General features: G+C 33.7%; 1 protein-coding gene across 1 annotated transcript in view; it reads left to right on the top strand.

Moving 5' to 3' along the window:
• LOC129224991 (centromere protein F-like) overlaps positions 1–22,361 on the top strand; it is a 112,079-nt gene extending 89,718 nt beyond the window's left edge. Inside the window, exons 32-37 of the mRNA XM_054859538.1 lie at positions 1,802–6,144; positions 6,844–7,137; positions 12,329–12,517; positions 16,897–17,034; positions 18,366–18,610; positions 22,292–22,361. Coding sequence (XP_054715513.1) covers positions 1,802–6,144; positions 6,844–7,137; positions 12,329–12,517; positions 16,897–17,034; positions 18,366–18,584 — 5,183 coding nt within the window. The 3' untranslated portion in view covers positions 18,585–18,610; positions 22,292–22,361. The remainder of the gene's footprint in view (positions 1–1,801; positions 6,145–6,843; positions 7,138–12,328; positions 12,518–16,896; positions 17,035–18,365; positions 18,611–22,291) is intronic.
• Positions 22,362–22,636: the final 275 nt, after the last annotated feature.

Below are 22,636 nucleotides of genomic sequence, written 5' to 3'. Positions count from 1 at the left end.
AATACGGCTTGCTGTCATGGCAACGCCGGCTGATAACTGGTTTTAGGGAGAAAAGTATACGTCGGTGACGGATGTGCGGACGCAGTGTGAATGTTGCAAAAGAGTGCTGCACCCATGTAGTTGCATCCATACTTCATTTTGGTCTCCATTATTAATTCTCTTTGTCGAAAAATTCGTTAAAATTCAAAAAATTCATTATTGCTCAAAAAGAATAAAAATTTAAATCAAGCATTTTTTGAAAAATGTTTGATATTACATGGTATTGGGTTTTTCTGATTAAATAGCATGAGTCTATCAAAATTTGTTTGAAAAAGTTTAGATGTTTTACTTTTCTTTACACTCAATATATATCTGTATTGCAGTATAATAATGTAAATAAATGCAGGAATTTTGTGTGAATAGAGTTCCCTTGAAAACAAAAAACCAGGTAAATACCCTTTTTGTGTACTCATCCAGGTATATACCGTGGGTAATTGCCCTTAAAAATAATTACCTAGGTATTTTATATTACTATGTACTACCAATTGACTTGTTTAAGATTTTATAACCACTGAATTAAGCTTTTAAAATATCATTGTAGATTTAAAAATAGATAAATATATTTACAAAAAGTTTAATGTGTACAACAATGTTAAAAAAAGTACAAATTTTTACCCAAAAAAGTGCAGACATGTGTTTTTTGTTGAATGTCCTTATATCCATAAGCTCATACATTTTTACCATTGAAAGAAGCATTCTTTATAACCAAAAAACATGTCTACATTTTTTTTTCTTTCAGATTTGTGCTTTTTTAACATTGTCTTATACATTTTAATTGTTGTGTAGATAATTGATTTTTTGTTTCTTGAACTTATTTTCATTTAATTCTTATTCGTTTATTTTCTCCAGTCTCAAGTGAAACTTAATTTGGCAAAGAAAAGTGACTTGAAAATTCTGTACAAAAATATAATCTGCTCACGAAGAATCTACAGAAAAATTTCAGTGGTGGAAAAATTCTTGGCTCTTGGGTCTGATCTTTCTAAAAATTACTACTCCAATGCTGATAAGGAATTAAAAAAAATATTGATGTATAACTTGAATGTCTATTTATCACCAAGTGATGAGTTAGATCATCTCTTGGATGATGTCTATAAATTCTTAGATTTTGAAATGAATCGTAAAAGTTTACTGTTTGGTGCTTTTAACATTGCTCAACATCTGCGCATGAAGCATAGAAAGTATAATATGATTCTTGAAAAGTGTGAGTTCTTTCAACTAATGAAAACACCACTGTTGACTCCTAAACCTAATTCGCTCTTATCACCTCGAAGGCAAGAATTGCCAAGATCAAATGTCTTCATTATGAATTTCAATATCAAAAATGCCACTTTCTTGATCGGTTTAAAAAACCTGTTAAGAAATGTAGACTTAAAACATGTTCCAAGAATTTTAAATTTCTTACTCCCTAATTTTGAGAAGATAATCTGTAAGAAAATAACAGTTGAGACCAACATTGCCTGGGCAATGAAGGCTTGCTCAAATAACATGCTAACACCAACAAAGGAGTTTGACAAAATGAAGAGTTTCCAGTACGATCAGGAACTCTTCCACTGGGCAGAACTGCTTGAAAATGTTTTTCACTTTATTGATCAAGCCAAAGAACTAGATTTAGAATCCAAGGAAAGTCGCCTGTTTGAATTACTCTTCAACTATAACCAAGATTTCTTTGAATTAGTACAAAAGCACCATGAACTGACTGAAAATTTGAATCAATTTTCGGGACATAAAGCAAAATTATATGATAAATTCATTAGTTTTGCAGAAAAACCTTCCTTTCCCAGTAACAGTTGTTTGCAAGGACTTTCCTCAATATCCACTGAAAAATCTGAGTTGGTCACCAAGTTGCAAGCCTCTTTGAATGACAAGGACAATGTTATATCTGATTTGAAGGTGAAAGGAAATGAGTTTGAAAGCATGTTGAAAGAAAAGGATGATTTGATTGTTGAACTGAATTCCTGTATAGAAGAGTTACAGTCATCTTTAATTGAGAAAGAAACCACAATTTCAGAAATGAATTCTAAAATGGCTGAACTGGTGACATCCTCTGATGACAAAGATTGTCGAATTTCCCAAATGAGCCTTAAAATGGATGAACTCCAGTTCTCATTGAATGAAAATTCTGAATTGGTTACCAACTTAGAAGCCTCTTTGAATGACAAAGACAAGATTATATCAGACTTGAAGGTGGAAGGAAGTGAACTAGAAAGCATGTTGAGAGAAAAGGATGATTTGATTGTAGAACTGAATTCCTGTATAGAAGAGTTACAGTCATCTGTAATTGAGAAAGAAACCACAATTTCAGAAATGAATTCTAAAATGGCTGAACTGGTGACATCCTCTGATGACAAAGATTGTCGAATTTCCCAAATGAGCCTTAAAATGGATGAACTCCAGTTCTCATTGAATGAAAATTCTGAATTGGTTACCAACTTAGAAGCCTCTTTGAATGACAAAGACAAGATTATATCAGACTTGAAGGTGGAAGGAAGTGAACTAGAAAGCATGTTGAGAGAAAAGGATGATTTGATTGTAGAACTGAATTCCTGTATAGAAGAATTACGGTCATCTTTGAATGAGAAAGAAACCATCATCTTGGAAATGAGTTCCAAAGCAGCTGAACTGATAACGTCCTCCAATGATAAAGATTGCCAAATTTCACAACTGAACATTAAAACAGATGACCTCCAATCATTGTTAAATGAAAATTCTGAATTGGTTACCAACTTACAAGCCTCTTTGAATGACAAAGACAAGATTATATCAGATTTGAAGGTAGAAGGAAATCAACTTGAAGGCATTTTGAGAGAAAAAAATCTTTTGATTACTGACTTGAATTCCTGTATAGCAGATTTACAGTCATCTTTGAATGAAAAAGAAACCATCATCTTGGAAATGAGTTCCAAAGCAGCTGAACTGGCAGCGTCCTCTGATGATAAAGATTGCCAAGTTTCACAAATGAACATTAAAACAGATGAACTCCAGTCATTATTAAATGAAAATTCTGAATTAGTTACCAACTTACAAGCCTCTTTGAATGACAAAGACAAGATTATATCAGATTTGAAGGTGGAAGGAAGTGAACTACAAAGCATATTGAAAGAAAAAAATCTTTTGATTAATGACCTGAATTCCCATACAGAAGATTTACGGTTATCTGTAATTGAGAAGGAAGCCACAATTTCAGAAATGACTTCAATAACAGCTGAACTGGTGCAATCCTCTAATGATAAAGATTGCCGAATTTCACAAATGAACATTAAAATGGATGAACTCCAGTTCTCATTGAATGAAAATTCTGAATTGGTTACCAACTTACAAGCCTCTTTGAATGACAAGGACAAGAAAATATCAGACTTGAAGGTGGAAGGAAGTGAACTAGAAAGCATGTTGAAAGAAAAGGATGATTTGATTGTAGAACTGAATTCCTGTATAGAAGAATTGCGGTCATCTTTGAATGAGAAAGAAACCATCATCTTGGAAATGAGTTCCAAAGCAGCTGAACTGGCAGCCTCCTCTACTGATAAAGATTGCCAAGTTTCACAAATGAACATTAAAGCAGATGAACTCCAGTCATTATTAAATGAAAATTCTGAATTAGTTACCAACTTACAAGCCTCTTTGAATGACAAAGACAAGATTATATCAGATTTGAAGGTGGAAGGAAGTGAACTAGAAAGTATTTTGAAAGAAAAGGATGATTTGATTGTTGAACTGAATTCCTGTATAGAAGAATTACGATTATCTTTGAAGGAGAAAGAAACCATTATCTTTGAAATGAGTTCCAAAGCAACTGAACTGGCAACATCCTCTGATGACCGAATTTCCCAAATGAACATTAAAACAAATGAACTCCAGTTGTTATTGAATGAAAAATCTGAATTGGTCATCAACTTAGAAGCCTCTTTGAATGACAAAGACATGATTATATCAGATTTGAAGGTAGAAAGAAGTGAACTTGAAAACATATTAAAAGAAAAAAATCTTTCGATTAATGACCTGAATTCCTGTACAGTAGAGTTACGGTTATCTGTAATTGAGAAGGAAGCTACAATTTCAGAAATGACTTCAATAACAGCTGAACTGGTGACATCATCTAATGATAAAAATTGCCAAATTTCACAAATGAACATCAAAATGGATGAACTCCAGTCATCACTGAATGAAAATTATGAATTGGTCACTAACTTGCAAGCGTCTTTAAATGAGAAAGACAAAGTAATTTCAGATTTGAAGATGGAAAGAAGTAATGTTGAAAACGTTTTGAGCAAAAAAGATCATTTGATTACTACTCTGAATTCGTCCATTGAACAACTACAGTCATCCTTAAATGATAAACAAAATGATGCAGCTTTGCAGTTGAAAAGTAATGAAATTCTAGAACTTTGTACTAAACTTTCTGAACTTGAATCATTGTTAAATGCCAAAGAAAATTTAATTTTGGAAAAGAATACCGAGATAACTGAACTTGAATCTCGTTTAGCAGATACTTTACTTCTTCAGACAAATTCTGCAACCATTGAGTTTCAGTCGTTGCTGAAAATTATAGAAATTTTTATTTCGAAATTCAATAACTTAACTGCGCAAACCCAGTCATCATTTAATCATAAACATCTTACTACATCAGAAATAGACCTTAAAGTAAATGATTTTCTTGAATCTCTAAATTGTGAAGATGAAGATGCTTCTTCACAGAGAGATGTTCAACCATCTTTAATCCATAAATGTGGTGAGTTATCAGAAGTTCTGTCAAGAATTGCTGAACTACGGACTACTCTGAGTCAGCAAGAGAGTTCAATTGTTGAATTGAATGTCACCATTGAGCAACTTAAGTATTCTCTTTCAAATAAAGACCATTTGCTATCAGAATTGAAAACTGATATCAGTGAGCTTCAGTCATCAATCAATAACAAAGATGAGACAATTTTAGAACTAAATCTAAAGATACAAGAATTGCAAACTAATTTAGAAAACTGTGAAAAAAAGCTACATGAAAATGATGTTCGTTATAATGAACTGCTCATGAATTGTGAGAAAATAGAAAGTAACTTGAACTTGAAAGAAAATGAAATTTCTCGCCTGAACAAAGACTTTGAGGGAAAATGTTCAGAAATTGAAAACTTGAATATTGAGGGATTGAATTATGTAAATGAAATATCTAGCTTAAGAGAGGATATGAAGCAAAAATGCATGGAAATTGAAAGTTTGGACATAAAGTGCTCAAATTATGAGAGTGAAATAAAGAAGCTCAGTCTAACATTGGAATATGAGAAGAATTTGGTCCGTGAACTATCATCAGAAAAGGAGAAGTCCTCGTCGTTGGCCAACGATGAATCTAATGAGATTGAATCATTGATGAAACAGGTTGATAGTCTTAAGAAGGCGAATGAGATGCTGAGTATCACTCTTGAAAATGTAGAAGAAGAACTGCAAGCTGTTTATTCAGAAAAGCAAAGCATTGCAGAAAGCGTCGAGAAAAACCTTTTGGAAATTGAGGAGCAGAAGCAAGTGATTGCTTCATTGAAAGAAGAGAACGAAAAGGAAAAAGAACTTGTGTGTAAACTGCAATCTTCACTCGATAAATCTGTTGAGGATTATAAGCATATACTGAAAAGAAATAATGAGTCTGAAATGGATGTGAAAGTTCTAAAATCTGTGCTGCAGGAGCATGAAGTTTCGTTGCTTGAAATAAATGGCAAACTCAAAGAAAAAGACTGCTTGATGAACAAATTAAATAGTAAAAATGAAGATCTCAAACAAGATATTGAGTTACTTCAGGTAGATTTGGAGATAGAGAGAGAGAATAATGTAATATTGAAAGAGGATTTGGCCAGTAAATCTGCCGAGATTGAACTGATCGCCAAAGAGAGAAATGATTTGGTCAATCAGCTGGAATGTTGCAGGCAATCCAGGGAGGAAAAGGAAATCATCATGATGAATGAAAGTGATAAGAAGCATTTTGAAAGTGATATTGCAAAGCTTAAGGAGGAACTTGCGACTCAGACAAAAGAAAATATTGCACTTGTTAGTGATTTAAAAAGTAAAACCTCCAAGATTTTAAAGCTGGAATCCGATCTTATGATCCATTCTTCCTCTAAAACTTTAAATGTGAGGCATTTCGAAATGTCGGAACAAAATGGAAATTTTGTGAGCGAAATTCAAAAGGAAGGATATGAAATCGAAATGATTTCAAATGAGGTGCAGAGTGAAAACGTCGGCAAGCTATCCAATGTCCTGGATACGAGGACTGCAGGGAAAAGTTTCATGGGATCGGAAGCAATTGAATTTTGTGTAGAATTAAAGAAACAAGCAGAGGAAGATTGCTCATTTCCAGAGCTGAAAGAAAGATGCACAAATGCTGAGCGAATGATCTGTAATCAGTTACACCTGAAGGAGAAGTTTTCGGACATGATGAAACGTGTCAGTCAGTTGTCTATACCTGACAAAGTGCAATTTACAGAACATTACAATGCTAAAAGAACTAACTTAATATCAGATTTGAAGGATAAAATAAAGGATAGAGAATCTGAATTGAAACTTTGTAAGGAAAAACTAAAAACTGCAAAAATAGAGAAAGAAAAATTAATACAAGACAAACAGATTCTTCTGACAAATAATAAAAGTTTGAAAACTTGGGAGTCAAATATTATTGCCTGTCTTTTGAAATCTATCCAGAGCCATAGAAATCAGGAACAAATTGAGGGACTCAAAGCACAGCTAATATCCATGCTGCAGAAAGCTGAAAGCTTTTCAGATGTGAATTTAAACATACTTTGCAGTTTCTATGAACAGTGCTCAAATTGGCAGGAAGACTTTCAATCTAGATTTTGCATCGTCATCAAGTCACTCGAAGATTCCGTTGTTAAAATCAACGATCTCTGCGATTCCTCGAAAATAGAATGGCCAGGTGGAATTGGACCAAAAATCGATGAAAATTCATCTGTGGATGCTTTACTGAATGTATTGCAAAGAAGTGAGTATCTGCTAAAATGTTATTGTGAGCCTCTGAAAGACAGAATTGTAAAAAAAGAAAATGAAGCTCAAGATCTGGCTGAGAAGTTGAATGGAGTCAAACAATTGGCCTCGGCAGAAACTGAAAAAGTAAGTTTATTTAATTATTTTTATTTAATTAATTTATTTATTTTAAGCATAGTTGTACTTCCTTTTGACATTTCCATCACTTTTATCAAATTATTTTATAATTGACTTTCCTACTTATATAAACTTATGGACTTTTTTCGTTTTTTCCCCCAGTTTAATTTCCTCAACAATTTCTCAGTTAAAATCTAACGAACGTGATAATAAATTCTTTTTCCTTGTGAAATCAAGATCATGTAAATGTTACGTATTTGCCTTTAGGTTCAATCCAGATTCTTCAATGCTTTTTAAGTTTTTTTACTGACAAAAGTTGCAAAGCAGATATAATTCAAGAAAAAAGTGCCCCCAGGAGTGAATGCTCACAAAAAAAAATCCCCCCCCCCACCCTTGATTCTGAAGTTTCAAGGTCTCAACTATCCTTCCAGGGCCCAGCTTCACCACTCTTGGAATTTGTTTCTCCTCAGGAAAATATTACATTGAAGATTGAATAGGACAATAATGCAACTTTATTTGTTTTTCATGAATGGTTTTGACAAATGTAAAGAACTGTGTGGTAGAAATGTGTAAAGAACCATGTGGTAGGGACTTTTTTCCCCTTATTAACTCAATGAAAGAAAATTAGATAACTTAAATTTTTGTTTTGTGACAATGTTAAAGTTTTACTTAGGCAATTTTCCAAATTTTTTAATTAGGCTCAAGGTTACTAAAGGTTTCAAGGTACCTTTAGTAACGGGCAATTTATACCCCTTTAAACCTCCAAATTTACGAGAACTACCTCTCAACACAAAGTAGCACGTTTTGTGCCTGTCCCCCTAAAGTTGGATGGAAATTGAGTATAGTGTTAGGGAAAGATGGGGTAATAAGAGACGAAAAAAATTTATAAAATGTATACTAATATTCCAAATAATTTGAAACAAGTACCTCATATTAACTGAATTAAATGCACTCCTCTTGATTTTTTAGGCAATTATTTAACTTAAATATTTTGTTAAAAAAATGTTTAAAAAACTCTTCGTATTTAGCAAGTTAAAATCATGTAGAGTAATGAGAGACATCTGCAAACAATCCCAAATCCACCCATATTTTTAAATTTTTGATATTTTCATCATTTAAAAAAATATATATTTTTTTCCCAAAATTTAATGTTTACAAATGTGTTTGTGAAATTCATTTCTTATAATACTAGGTCCTAAATAATATAGTATTAGACTTAATGATAGTTCTAAATAATGAACATAATCTAGGGATTGACCAAAAACATCAATATAATTTTTAAAGTGGTCAGAAAATATTTTAAAACTTCTCTAAACTATAGTCAAAAATAAGTAAAAAAAACTCTCTTTAAAGTTATGTATTATTAGGGATTTTTTTGAGTCCCTAAGTATAAATGAACTTAGGCTATTTATTGTCTAATGAAGCATTACTGATTTAATAGTAACTTACAGACATTCTATGCATAAAATCATACATTTATAATATCTAAATATGGTCTACTCTGATGAGTATAGCTGATTTTAGATTTAGGCTATGTTGAAAAAAAAAACGATTCTATGAACTTGCTAATCTCAGACTAACCATCAAACTCATTGAATTTTACCTAAAATTAACAAATTTGTTAGAATGGGATAATAAGAGACAGGCCCACAACCTGTAAATAAAGAAGTATTATGTATTTTATATAGAATAATTGGACGAGGAGGCACTATTTAGAAACACAATAATTATTTTATTTACAAGACGAATTATCATCACCATTCCGGAACATGCCACACTGAAATCGGACGATTTCGAGCTGGCATACCTTTTGAGCTCGAGTTGAGTTGCAACACAACATTAAAAACAATTATTACGAAAATAAAATACGTGGACTGATTATGTACGCAATTAGCTTTCAAGATTTCAAAAAATAGTACATCAATAGTCATAGTCTTGGTCAGAAGTTTACACATTAATAACTCCCGAACACTTCACCTACAAAATAAAAATAAAAAAAACGTTAAAAAAATCGCGAACTTTTTTAAAGTAAGTTCAACGTGAAGGTTTTTTCATTGCATGAAAAAAGTTCAAAACATGTTATAAACTTTTAAGTAAGTGCATTGTAGTAAAGTATGCATATGGTACTAATTATGTTATATATTTTTAATGTTGTCTAAGTTTTTTTTTGTGATTTTCTCTTATTACTACCCTTGTCTCTTGTTACCCCAGCCTCCCCTATCTAAGTTTCAAGTTTGCTTATTTTGTTTGAATCCTCTCGACCTTGCTTGGCAGGAAATAAAAGCAGTAATTATTGCCAGCTTTAAAATTAATGTTGACCTTTAATTAACTGTAAAGGTATCAAAAGTGATGGAGAGGTGTGAAGAGTTAGTAGTGAAGTGCCAAGAAGTGGGTGATCGCAATGAACTCCTGGAAACAAACTTGGGAAACCTGCAGAAAAAATATGATTCTCTCTCACTAACTTGTTCTGAAAAGAATAATCAAATCAAGGACCTGGAACAAAAAGGAATGGCATTGAGTGAGGAGGTAAGGAAATGGTATTTCTTGCCATGAGCAATTTTCCAGTATAAATGTAAGTTGCAACCTGTTATATAGTGAAAATTGAACTTTGTGTTTTTTTTTTAATTTTTAAGTATTCTGTTTTCAATAGCTTTTTTTTCTCAACTGGGCTGCACAAGAGGCCTTAGCTATTTAAAGACCTAGTGCAATCCCATGGCCATGGCATCCAGTCTTTTATGTGCCACCATCAAGGTGTTCATGTCAATGGCACAGGAAGAGGGAGAAAGACTACTCCACTTCTCCCCTCGAATGGTTGCAAGACCTTCTTGGTTCAGGTGGGAGATGTGGAGTAACTAAGATTTATTTTAAATTTTAAGAACATCATTGAAAAAAAAAAAATCTTGAACATAATTGATTGCAAATTTGTGAAGAAAAAATTGAAGAAAGCATTGATATAAATTTCACATCACACAAATTCAAAGTACAAATGAGGCAGTGAGAAGCAAAGGGATGTAAGTAGCAAATTAAAAAAATTAAGAGATAACCAGTACAAATGGACAGAGGAGGTGAACCCCTCCTCTGTCTTGGGGCAAGAGATGGTACTAGTTGCCCCCGGTAGGTTCTGTTACACAGCATGATTTCGAAAAACTTTTCAATGAAAACCTACCTAGGACCTTATCTTTAAACACATTTTACTCAAAACTTGAAAGTGTCCACTTACATCCCTTGGCTTCTCCCTGACTCAAATGATGTCTGTCAAAATTGAGCAAAAATTCAGAACTTGCAAAAGTTGATTAATTACAAAATAAATAAAGGTCCCATAACAGATTAGAAATATAATTCATAACATAAACAGACTTGATAACAAATAAATGAACAATTGAATAATCAATATTAGTAATTCAATGGCACAGAGAGTTTTGATGCCCAGTTTCCACCAAATAGTAAGCAACTGATCTCTTGTGATTCAGAGGAATTTGATTTTGTGGACAGAACTAGATTTTGATAGGCACTCAAGTTATCATTGCATAAACATGACGCAAAATCATGCGATATGGTTGGTGATCTTTTAATGTCTCGTAAATCTACCAATAAACCACTTGGACTGCCGTATTAGAACCTGAAACCAACAATGACATACGAGATCAGCATCTAACCAGTATGCCACCTAGTCCCTCCCCCCCCCCTTCCTCCAGAAATCTTAAGTTAGGTTTTGATTCTTTGAGTTTAATTGAAACAAGATGTCATGGATTATCAACTTTTCTAAAATGTCTGATTTTAACAAGTCCTAAACAAGCTATGAAATTTAATTGCATCATTCATAGAATATTATTGTTATTTTAAAAGGAGTTTTCAAAAGATGCCTAATTTTCAATTTGAGTTGAGGTTTAAAAATGTATACTTACTTTTGGTCTAAACTATCATTCATGATTTGTAGTCTTTTATTTTCTGAAAACGTTTTGTTTTAATTTTTTTTTCGGGCATAATTTTTTTTTTAATTAATGTTCCAGTATACATTAAAATTATATTGAATTAACTATATGAGGCCCCTAGTTTCAAAACCGGATACTTGCAAAAAATTGGATTTTCTTTTTTTTTTTTTTGTTAATCTTGTAGAAAATCATAAGGCCTATTTGCCTGCTCAATATTAGGTTCAAAAACCGCTTCTTTCTCCCTTGAAATGGGGCCGGAAGGTCTGCTTCAGTTTCAAAACTGGACTTTTACGTCTCCTGTAAAATTTGGTTATCTACAAGTATCCGGTTTTGAAACTAGGGGCCTCATATGTGAGCACTGATTTGCAAATCTCAACCTCCATCCCGTACGCACCTACCAAAGCAATATTTTTAGTGACTAATGTAATAAATATTGCTTTAAAAGTTTTTGAATAACTTTTTTAGAGGTTATCCACTTTAGTGCAGAAACCAGTCAAGCAATTTTGCTTGTCTGGTTTCTGCACTAAACTTTTTTGGGGGGGGGGCGCAACCTTTGTTCGACGACAAAAACCTTTTGTTTTGTCGGTATTACTGTTCTGAATTGTTTTTATCTGAGAAGAATTCCATCATGCTGCCCATCTTGATAGACCTAAAGGTACTGAATAAAAACCATACTATTGAAAGATTTTGTATGAATCTTTGTGACAACAGACGTGTTGATAGAATCAGTCACAACTTTCCTGTTTGAGGCACTCATTCTTCCCTTGCAACAGAGACTTTGGAATAAGAAAAAGGTTCGTTAAAGTGTTGATAGAGTTTATACCGCAGATCAGAGTACATTAAACTAATGATAAAGGCCCAGTAAATCAAACTGTTTCGATGGATTCGTATAGGTTCATATCAATAGAAGAAAAATCAAGATATAAACAATCATGAAAGGTATCTGGTTGGTGGTGAAAATTTCTGCAACAAAATTTTACTAAAAAATTTTACTAGTTGGAAATTGTTGTTTTTTCTTGCAGTAAATATTTAATTGTATTTTAGTACTGAATTTTAATGTCTCAAAAACTTTGAAACTACAAATTTCTTTTTTGTTACTTTGAGCTTTAGTTTTCATCAATATTTTTTGAACTCCTTACAAACAAATGCAGTTGACTCTGATAAAATCTTAGTGTTTTTTTATTTTTTTTAATTATTAAATAATGGTAAAATTGCTCGCAATCAGGAGAGAAGTTAGCTTTTCAATTAATTTTGCTCTTTTGATGAAGGTATCCAAACTGACAGAAGAAACCAAAGAACTAAACATGAAGTGCGAAGAAGTTGGTTGTCGCAACAAACTCCTGGAAGCTGACTTGGGATGCCTACAGGAAAAATATCATCACCTCTTGGAGAGATATGAAGAAATGAAGAATGAAATCGAGAAACTAGAGCAAGAGAAAACATTGTTGAGTGAAGAGGTAAGGAAACTAAATATTCTTTATAGAAAGTTAACTGGTTGTTCTATAAATCTGAAGTACAACAAGGTCTATGTGCAAGTAGAATGTACTATTCCATGCTTCTGTACAGGGCAGCACAATTAAAGGTTTGTACATGGATATGTATATTTAAATGGAACACATAAATCAAAATTTATACGCCGCATATACTCTTGTATAAGTCAACTCCCTACTTTTAGGAAGAAAATTGGGGGGGAATCAAAAACCCACATATAAGTCAAGCCCCCTACTTTCTAAAAAAAAAATTTTAAACGTTTTTCCGCTATATTTGAAAAAAAAAGTTATAAAAAGAAGGAAAATGAAATATAATAAAAATTCTTAAGTTAAAAAACGTCCCATTTTTATTTTTTTGTGCAAATAGGGTTCACTTTTGCGGTCGCTATTTTTGTAAAGGATTTGATTTCGCTGTTATGATTTTAGTTACTTTTTTGTTTTATTTTGAATTTAAATCAATAATATTTTGTGCTGTAGCCATATTATATAATTTTTAAAAAATGAGCATTAATTAGAGACTATCGGAAAATTTCGCGAATGCGGGAATTCCCGAACTTTTCACATAGTTGGACATTTTCTGTAATTATTTAGTCTTTGTTTCAGTTACACCATGTAAAATTATTACAGATTTTATCCCAAGAATTGGTTTTGGAAACATTTTCTGAAATTCTGCTCCGCATATAAGTTGACCCCCTATTTTTTAACCTCACTTTTTGTACTAAATTTCTCGACTTATGCGTGGTATATATGGTAATTGAAAAGTTTTGATATGACTTTAGGCCAGTGGTATCCAACCTGGGGGCGATTTGATTCCTCAAGGGGGCGACAAATTCTTAAGAGGCAATGAATATTTAAAAGACAAAATCATAATTTAAAAAATCCAGTGCATATCAAAATTGAAAACATATATGAAACCGATTGTTCAGAGTTCAGAGAAGGAATCACAGGATGAAAACAAAACAAATTTAAGTTTAAGAGCTTCCTACTCAGACTTTGGTTGAAACCGTAAGAAAGTATTTCATGTATTCATTGCCAAGTTTATGAACTTTTAGTTTGATTTTTTTTTTTTTAATTTATTCACAAGTGTCAGTGTTTTTAATACCCCATACTCCAATTTTAAAAAATATATATATTATACTTTCATAAAAGATGAACTTCGTTTTTTGAGAAGTACGTCAACGATCTTCATTAAGTACTTCCCTTCTAATACCTATCAGTTCGTTTTTCAAAAGAGGAGAGAAAGAAAAGTAAAAAAGTTACTTTTATGTATTTATTTTTATTTTTTAGTTTAAGAATGATTGGATGAAATTGCTGACAATTTTACATTTTTCTTTAATTTAAAACTAGGCTAATTTGATATTATTAAAAATCTATTTAATATCAATGTCCACTAGTGCCAACTTATAATTTTTCAAGGAATAGGGGGGGGGGGAATTGATAGATGTCAGTCAGCCTCTGTCTCTAGAGGGAGACAATAGGCTCAAAAAGGTCGAGAACCCGTGTTCTAGGCCTATTTAGCTGTACAAAGCAACTTTGTCTTTTTCAAGTATGTTACAATTTTTGTTTTGTATACACTTTATGTATATACACTGGTGTGCAAAAATTAAGGACGAAGTCGAAAAATTAGCATATCAGCTGAACGAAGAGGCAGAGCGGACAGAAAGACCAATCAGGAGATTAAGTAAGGTGATGTACAGTAGCACATGCGCAGATATGCAGGCAGACGTAATGGGGGAGTGTCTGAGTAGTATAAAGCATGTTGTCGGTGTAAGATCAGTATTTCTGGCAAAGAGATTGCACGCCGTGTAGCAGTTAAAATCACCCCGAGTTGCTGCCTCAGCGAGGAATGGCGAATAATCAATCTGTTAGACGACATCTGGATGTTTTTACCCGAGGTGGAATCATTGGGAAGTTGGGGGAAGGCCGCAGTGTGACAAGTGTGGCTTCAGAGTTCGGAATTGCTCACAGCATCGTTTCACGACTTTGGAGACAATTTCAAACTACAGGAACCGCTATCCGGGGGTTCAGTAGTGGTCGTCCACGAGGAACCACACCCGTAGATGACCGGTATATTGTCTTACAGGCCAGAAGAAACAGGCGGCAGACAGCGGGAGAAATCGCTAGACACACGACACAGGCGACTGGACGACCGACATCGCGTTTTACCGTGGCCAGAAGACTGCACGGTGGTTGTCTGCTTGGACGACGCCCTATGCGGTGTGTACCACTAACGCCTGCCCATCGGAGATGGACAGGCGTTTTGCAGGTGGCCAAGGCGTTCTCTGTGGTGCCGGGAACACCGGAATTGGAGAGACAATGAATGGGGACGAGTACTCTTTACAGATGAGAGCAGATTCAGTCTGAGTAGCGATTCTCATCGCATACTCATCTGGAGAGAGCGGGGAAGCCGCAATCATCCCTCGAACATCATTGAAAGCGACAGGTATGGAGGTCACGGTGTTCTCGTTTGTGGAGGCATCATGCTTGGTAGTCGTACAGACCTTCACATCTTCGACGCAGGTTCAGTCAACGGGACCCGTTATTGTAACGAGATTCTTCTTCCATATGTGCGTCTTTTTAGAGGCGCTATGGGTCCGCAGTTCCTTTTCATGGACGACAATGCACCATGTCATCGCACAGTAGCTGCCGAACAGCTCTTAGAGAGTGAGGATATTGAACGTATGGATTGGCCGGCACGATCTCCGGATCTCAATCCCATCGAGCATGTATGGGATTTTCTGGGCAGATGCTTGGCAGCTCGTACCTTACCACCAGTAACAATTCGGGAGCTTCGATTGGCGCTGCAAGACGAATGGGCAGCAATGCCTCAACAACTCATTGACACCCTCATTCTCAGCATGGGCAGACGCTGTGAAACCTGCCTAGCAGTCGGGGGAGATTATATCCCCTACTAAAGACCGGATGTTTCTTGCTGGACACCCATCACAGGGATGTTTCGACCTTCAGTGGCATTGCGCTCCTTGCTACTTTTTCAATAAAGCTTCTTTTTATCCCGCTGATTTCTCTTTTAGTAAGTGTTGCTTACATTACACATGTCCTTACGTATTGGGGATCTTACGGTATTAAATGTGTTGATTTGGAAAGCTTTTGTACAAAGTTATATTGAAAAAACCATCTCGTCCTTAGTTTTTGCACACCAGTGTATTTCTATCCATATATCTTTTTGGAATATATGTTTTGTCTTAATGTCACAGGTTTATGAATGGATAATCAGTGGAAAGGAATTTTAAAAATTATTATTAATTATCTATGATTATGAAATGAAGCTAGCTGTGAGTAATTGCTGCTGTATGAGGCATGATGAGTTTGTTTGAATTTTGAGAGTTTGATATTTTCTTCATAAGTGATCGAAAGCTGATTAGTGCAGTAATAAAATTAAAGATTGTTTATCACTAATTACCTTTGTAGTGCACCAAATATTTGTGGGTTTTTTCTGCTATTAATTTCTGCCAAGAATTTAAAAAATCCAACATAAACTCATAATTATTTGTCATTATATTAATAGTATTACACAATACACCCTTGTGAAAATTAATGGAATCAAGCCAATTTTTTTACAAAACCACCTTTATTTACCAGTATGCCCCCCCCCCCCTTTTTTTTGTACAGCACCACTTTCACTCTACTGGGCATAGAGTCAACTAGAGTTTTGCACTTTTCTTTGATTTCTTGATCTCTAAACCTTGTTTTTAGCAAAGCACAAATCATTTTTTCGTTTGTTGTGAAATCAGATTTTCACTCAATGTCACAATGGCCTGCCTCTTCCGTGGAGAAATATCCATGGCAAACAAAAAAAAAAAAAAGAACCGGATTGAAAAAAACAACAACAGTAAAAGTATGTCGAAATTTATAACACTTAAACAAAACACAATATTTATGACAGAAAAAAACGAGGTTATAGCGCCTTATCAACTGGTAGGCTAAACAGCTCTTATAAACGAAGATTGAACAACCTAAAAAATTCAAAAATTAAAAATTCCCAACTTGATTCCATTTATTCGCACAAAGGTGTATTGTTTGCAACAATTCTTTAAAAACATGCAAAGTTTTATTTATTTATTTATTCATTTAACTTTATCTTGTAATTGTTCTCAGTTCCATTGTAGCACTAACAAAAAAATATGTTAAATTGTATTAATACCAATGAATGTTATTTAAGTAGTCTTTTTTGAAACTTGAGAATTGGTCTCTTGCATAGTATTGTTCATTAAAGAATTTGGTCTCCACCCCTCATCCCCATGCACACTTTGTTTTCCAATGAATTTAGATATGATTCAGATAAATCCAATTATATAAAAGTTCAAAATTTTTCCATTTACTTGCAGATGAAAACAGTGGCACAAGAGCAAAAACTTCAGCTAGAGAGCTTGGAAGAAAAACACAATCGCATGGCTGAAGTCTGTGCAGAGAAACAAGCTGCAATTGAGAAGTTGGAGAAAGAAAAACAAGAATTGGAGGAAGAGGTATCTGATTTAATTTAAAGACTATAATTCTAATTTTTACCTCCTGGTGAGAAAGGAATGCATGAAGATAAAAGAGCAGTCTAGGATAGTCTAGTTTCCTTCTTTTATGAGCTTTCTATTTAGAGTAAAAAAATAAGAATACTTTTATTCAACATTCTTTTTAAATTGAAGTATTTTTGTTACTGTCATAGAGCTGCTGGCATACATAAAACAGTTGGTGGGCCACGGTCACAAGGTTGGGGAACCCTGTTCTAAAGGAAAACTAAAAGCAGCAAAATAGCTGAAAAAGTCGTATTTGTATAGATACTTTAGTGAAATTTTAACTGTCATACTTTACTTTGACTCACTTATACAAGTATGTCAAATGATTATTTTGTGAAGTGAAATAATGAGGCAAAGTCGCCGAGAGCCAAGGCGGGCCTCTTGTCAATTTGGTCACCGTGCCCTGTTTCCCCATAAGACATAAAATGTATGCTACTCTGATTCCGAGCCTTCTCCCCCCTCCCTCCTCGCCCCAAGACTCCGGCCTCTGATTTCGGACTGTAATGAGTTGTCCATTGAAGTTGTGCACATGGATGCCATAGAGGCATAACCTTGTCCATGTTAAGCTGTTAAGTTGATTTCAAGATTTGCCGATATATGTCCAATTATTTTCAGAGCTACAATATTTGCGATCTAAAAATCGTATTTATCAACCTTATTAATAATTTTCATTCATCATTAAAAATAACAAAAAATTGATGTACATCAATACATTTTCAATGTACTTTATTATATCATTTAATATAAAGTAATAATGTATGTTTATTTTTTTTTTATGTATTTATAAAATTATTATCATAAAAATGCCTTTAATAAAATTAGTTTGGTGTTATATTTTATTTTTCAGTATTAAATTTTCCCTTTCTCCAGTGATTGTAATTGTCATTCATAACATAAATACTACTTAAAATATATATTTTTTTACACGGCATGTAAAAAATAACAATTACAGAAACTTTAATCTTAAATCTATAATTGCAATAACTATAAAAAATAAGCAACAGTGCGATTTGCGCTAGTAGTTGCTATTTAAAGAATTTAGTTTGTGTTGATTGAAAATATCAGATACAGTGGCCACTGTTTTCGAATCACGTTTGTTCTAAAGTTTTGATTCCATAAAGCGGCCAATTCAATAAAGCTGAATTTTGTTCTGTTTTTGACAATTTGATTTGTTAAAGCGGTTGATTCAATTAACCAGCGTCCACGGTACTTCCAATATTTTGGAAAATATATTTTGAAACCCTGGTTGTAATATCCATTAACTGATGCTTATTCAATTTTTTCTATAGGCAGATGATCTGGCAGAAGCTGTGAAAGTGGCTCAAAATGAGCTGAACAACATCCCCGATGACTTTGTCTGTACCTTGAAAGAGCTCGGGGACGTGAGGCGTATGCTGGATGACACTCGTAAAGAGAACCAACGATTGGAGAAACTCCTGTTTGTGACAGAGCAAGAAAGAAGCTCTTCGAACCTAAGTAGAAATGTCTCCCAGAAAGACACAGGTTGAGAGATGCCTCATTCCATCATTTTAAGGTTATTGTTTTTCTTTTCTTATTCTTCTATATACATTAGGGCAGCGGTCAGCAACCTAAATTGACCGAAGATGGACTTGCTGAGTTTGGTGAACACAAAGATCGACTGGTTGGATGGGGGGAGGGGGTATATACTAGACTTAAAAGGCTGTGTTGCACGAACTGTTAAGTAGAGACTGCTGATAACAAATTGTTGGTAGATTCTTATCAAAACAGACTTTGATGTTAATTAAAGAGTTGTTTTAAATTGCTAAAATGATTCTATGTGAACAAATACTGTTAGCTTACATCAAAATATTTTCAGGCAACTTTATTGTTTGTTTTAAAATTTAAAAAATAATGACTAAAAATTCCAGAGAGTACAAAAAGTTTGGAAAATTTTCAAATAACTATAGATTCCCAGGGCTGCAGAGTCAGAAAAGCGACTCTCTCCGGAAATTTTAGATCATTCAACTCCGACTCCATCGCCCTGATTTTAATTTTTGTCCCAGAAAACAATGGTTATTAATGGTACTCTGACTCAGAGCAAACCCCAAAATATTGCCATGATCGACTGAAAAGGGCTCCAGATCGACGGTTTGCCAACCGCTGCATTAGGGTGTAAATATGGCTAGTTTTAATACCAAAGACCTGCTCTGGACATATCACACATCACATTACAGGATCCCCCATAGCCACTAGCTCTGCTGCTGAAAACTTATGTGTATTTTGAAATACTTTCGTGTGTGTTTTAATCTGAATTTCATAAATGCTATAACAATGATTTAATTATGTTTATGTATTCCGCATTTAAACTTAAGGAATTTTTTTAAACATTTGTTTGTTTCTGGAATTTTCTTAAGCTGCATAAAAATGGAGAATGACCACGTAATTCACAAATCAATTTCATTTGCTCAAACTACTTTTCACCATAACATAACAAATGTATACATGTGGGCAGAAATAAAAACTAGCAATTGATTACAGATGACAAAATAATGTTTTTAAGGAAAAAAACCAGTAAGATCAAAAAATCCATTTTTTTTTTTATTGCCATAAAATGTTGGTAAAACTATTCAAGAACATATTGCCAAAATTTCAATGTATAATTCTGATTAGTTCAATCCTATGAGCACTTTTGTAACTGCCCGTCAATTCAGCGCCGAAGTTAGAATGGAACGATTACTCGGGTAATTCCTTATTCAGTTACCTGGCTCAACACCCCTGTACTAGTAGATGTTAGAGAAGATAGAATTTCGGTCAATGTTCTTTATTGGCCTTCAGTAAGAGATACTTAAAGGTACTTACTGCCTTGAATTCCTCGTTTTTGCAAACACACTTTTCTCGAAAAAAAAATTTCAACTGGCTGGCATTCTAGCTCAAAATTTATTGACCAATCATTCTGAAAATTTGTGAATATTCTTTATTAAATTACAATCTATATGAACCTAACTCTACAATGATATTATTGTTGAAAATATTTTTTAATGCAAAAAAGGTGAAAAAAATGGTAGAAAAACATGACATTGTGATCTAACGCCTCAAAAACTTTCAAATTTTAACATTTTGGGTCACAATTCGGTTCATATTCTTAGGAAATATGTTGTTAATGAAAAGAAAAAAGTAATGATTACAGATAAAAATTACGACTTGGGTAATGTCCACCAGCAAGAAACTGATGGCGACCATCCACTAACATCAGCTTCTAACTCCACTATTTCTGGTGGAAATGACTTGAAAAAATTACAAAGTGTACTTCAAACATGAGTAAAATATCTTCCAAGTTTGATCAAATCATGATAATTCTTTATGTGTTTCAAAAATTCATGCAAAACACTAATATTTAACACTACCTCCTAAGCTGGTTTTCCCCTTAAACAACTCGAACCACCAAAGCATTTGCCTCAACCCTACTGCAAATGGCGGGTTAGTGTACACCTCAGTTTGCTTGAAGCACATGTCTAAATGTTTGGCTGTCATTGGCTGACGAGAGTCCTAAAGAACTCAGTTCAGGCAATCAGCAATGCTGATAAGAAAAACCAGTTCTCATGCGAGTATGATTTGTTAAGAAGCATGCGACAGAAGCTTTACTTGAGGCATTCAACTTTCTTTGATTCTTCTAATTTATGTTCAGGGCTGTCCCAAGGGCGGGGCAATCTCCTGGGGCACCACGAAAGGAGGGGGCGCCGCAAGGTGCTCCTCGTTTCGACGGAACACGACGACATTTTCACGAAAGGCGCCCCTCATCGTATAAAATGCCCCAATTGTATAAAATTAGGGGGGCCTTGCGGCTCCTCCTCATTTTATGTATTGTACGTAGATACATAGTCATTGACGCAAAAAATAGAGAATCATTGCAGTGATTTTCTATTTCGTATAGGGCACGAAAATATTCCTCTCTAAATGGATACAATTTCTGAGAATATAACTGTTTAGAATCAAACAAAAGGCACTTCTCCTTTGTCTAGTTCTCACCAAATTTGCTTGAATTCTGCCCCTGCGTGTGTAGTGACTTAACCATTAAAAACGTTTTAAGGGAGCACATTCAAAAAACAAAAAAAAAAAAATTCTTTCTGATCGGATAGAAAAAAAGGTCAAAAGCTGTCCAGTCAAATTTTTGAAACTTTTAGCCTTAAAAACGCAATTTTAGCCTTAAAAATGCAATTAAAAGCCATGTTTATTGACGTTACGGTAAGGGAGGGAGCTTCAGAGACTGTTTTCTATCAATTAACTTCTTTAAATAGATTTAAATCAATTCTTTCTGCCCCTGCAAGTTTTCGAAATTGAAGTCTCAAAAACGCAACTTTAGATAAACTTTGAAGATTTTATGGATAGGATAATCTGGAACATTTTCCAGGAAAATTGTTCAAAATTATGGTTTAAAAAATTCAAGCAATGTTTTACATTCAGAGGCTATTCAACTTATTTCAAAGTGATTAACTTAATTTAGTGTTATTTAAAATCCCATTGCTTGTGATATTAAAGAAAGGCGGCATGGGGAAACTTGCACGAATATTTTCTTAAACTTTTGTAATAGTTGCCAGTGATTTTTCAAAATAAGAGCTCCAAAAAAGCTATTTTGAGCAATTTTCAATGTTGTTGAGTATTTGTGGACTTCTTTCTAAAACTTACAATTATTTGATGCAAAAGAATAACACCTTTAGTTATAACATATATGAAAACTGGTATTAAATTCGTACAGGTAAAAACAAAAAACTCTTGAAAAGAATCATCGGATGAGTCCAGATCGAAATTTAATTTTGATGCAATTTACTTCAATAAATACATTTATTATTAATAATCAGCAAATTATTTATTCGTGTTTTTAGATCAATATGAATAACCAACTCAGTTTTAATTGTTTGTTTTTCATCTAGTGGGATAACATTTTGCTAGATAAATATGGATTTTCAACATTTCCATTTCTAGAAAAGTTTTTGGGGCATTAATGTTTTACAAATATTCAAAACAGATTCACTGCTTGTTTTAATTTGCATTATGCATAGCCCTCTGATTGTTCTGTTCATTAATATGTAAAAAAAAAATAGTATGTATTATGCATTGATGTGACAACTAACTTGATTTTTCTGTGTGTATAGAGGGGAGGGCCAGGAAACTTTTACCTGGGGCGCCATCAGCTCTTTGGACAGCCCTGCCTGTGTTCATTGGTATTTTAAAAATAAACTCTGTTTCTCTTTTACAGATCAGTTTGCTGTGCCATCTCAACCAAAACGTAGTTTTTGCTTCATGATGCCCAGAAAGTTATTTTAATTAAATGTTTCTAATGAAATATTCTTTAATAAGAGAATTTGTTTTTATATATTTTTGTAATATACTGTATTTTGTACATTAAATATTTTAAATTATAGTGAGTGTTTATTCTTTCAATGCACAATGCAATTTCTATTAGATATTGTAGATGGAAAAATGTATCCAGTGAACCTCCAAATTTTCAGGATGAAGAAGCATTTAATATACTAAACAAAACTCTAAATTTTATTGAATGGTAAAATACGAGCATGGATACATACCTGAACAATTGACAACA

This window comes from Uloborus diversus, chromosome 6 (genome assembly GCF_026930045.1).
Source record: "Uloborus diversus isolate 005 chromosome 6, Udiv.v.3.1, whole genome shotgun sequence".
Classification (NCBI taxonomy): domain Eukaryota; kingdom Metazoa; phylum Arthropoda; class Arachnida; order Araneae; family Uloboridae; genus Uloborus; species Uloborus diversus.
This window is presented reverse-complemented; position numbering and strand designations above follow the sequence as displayed.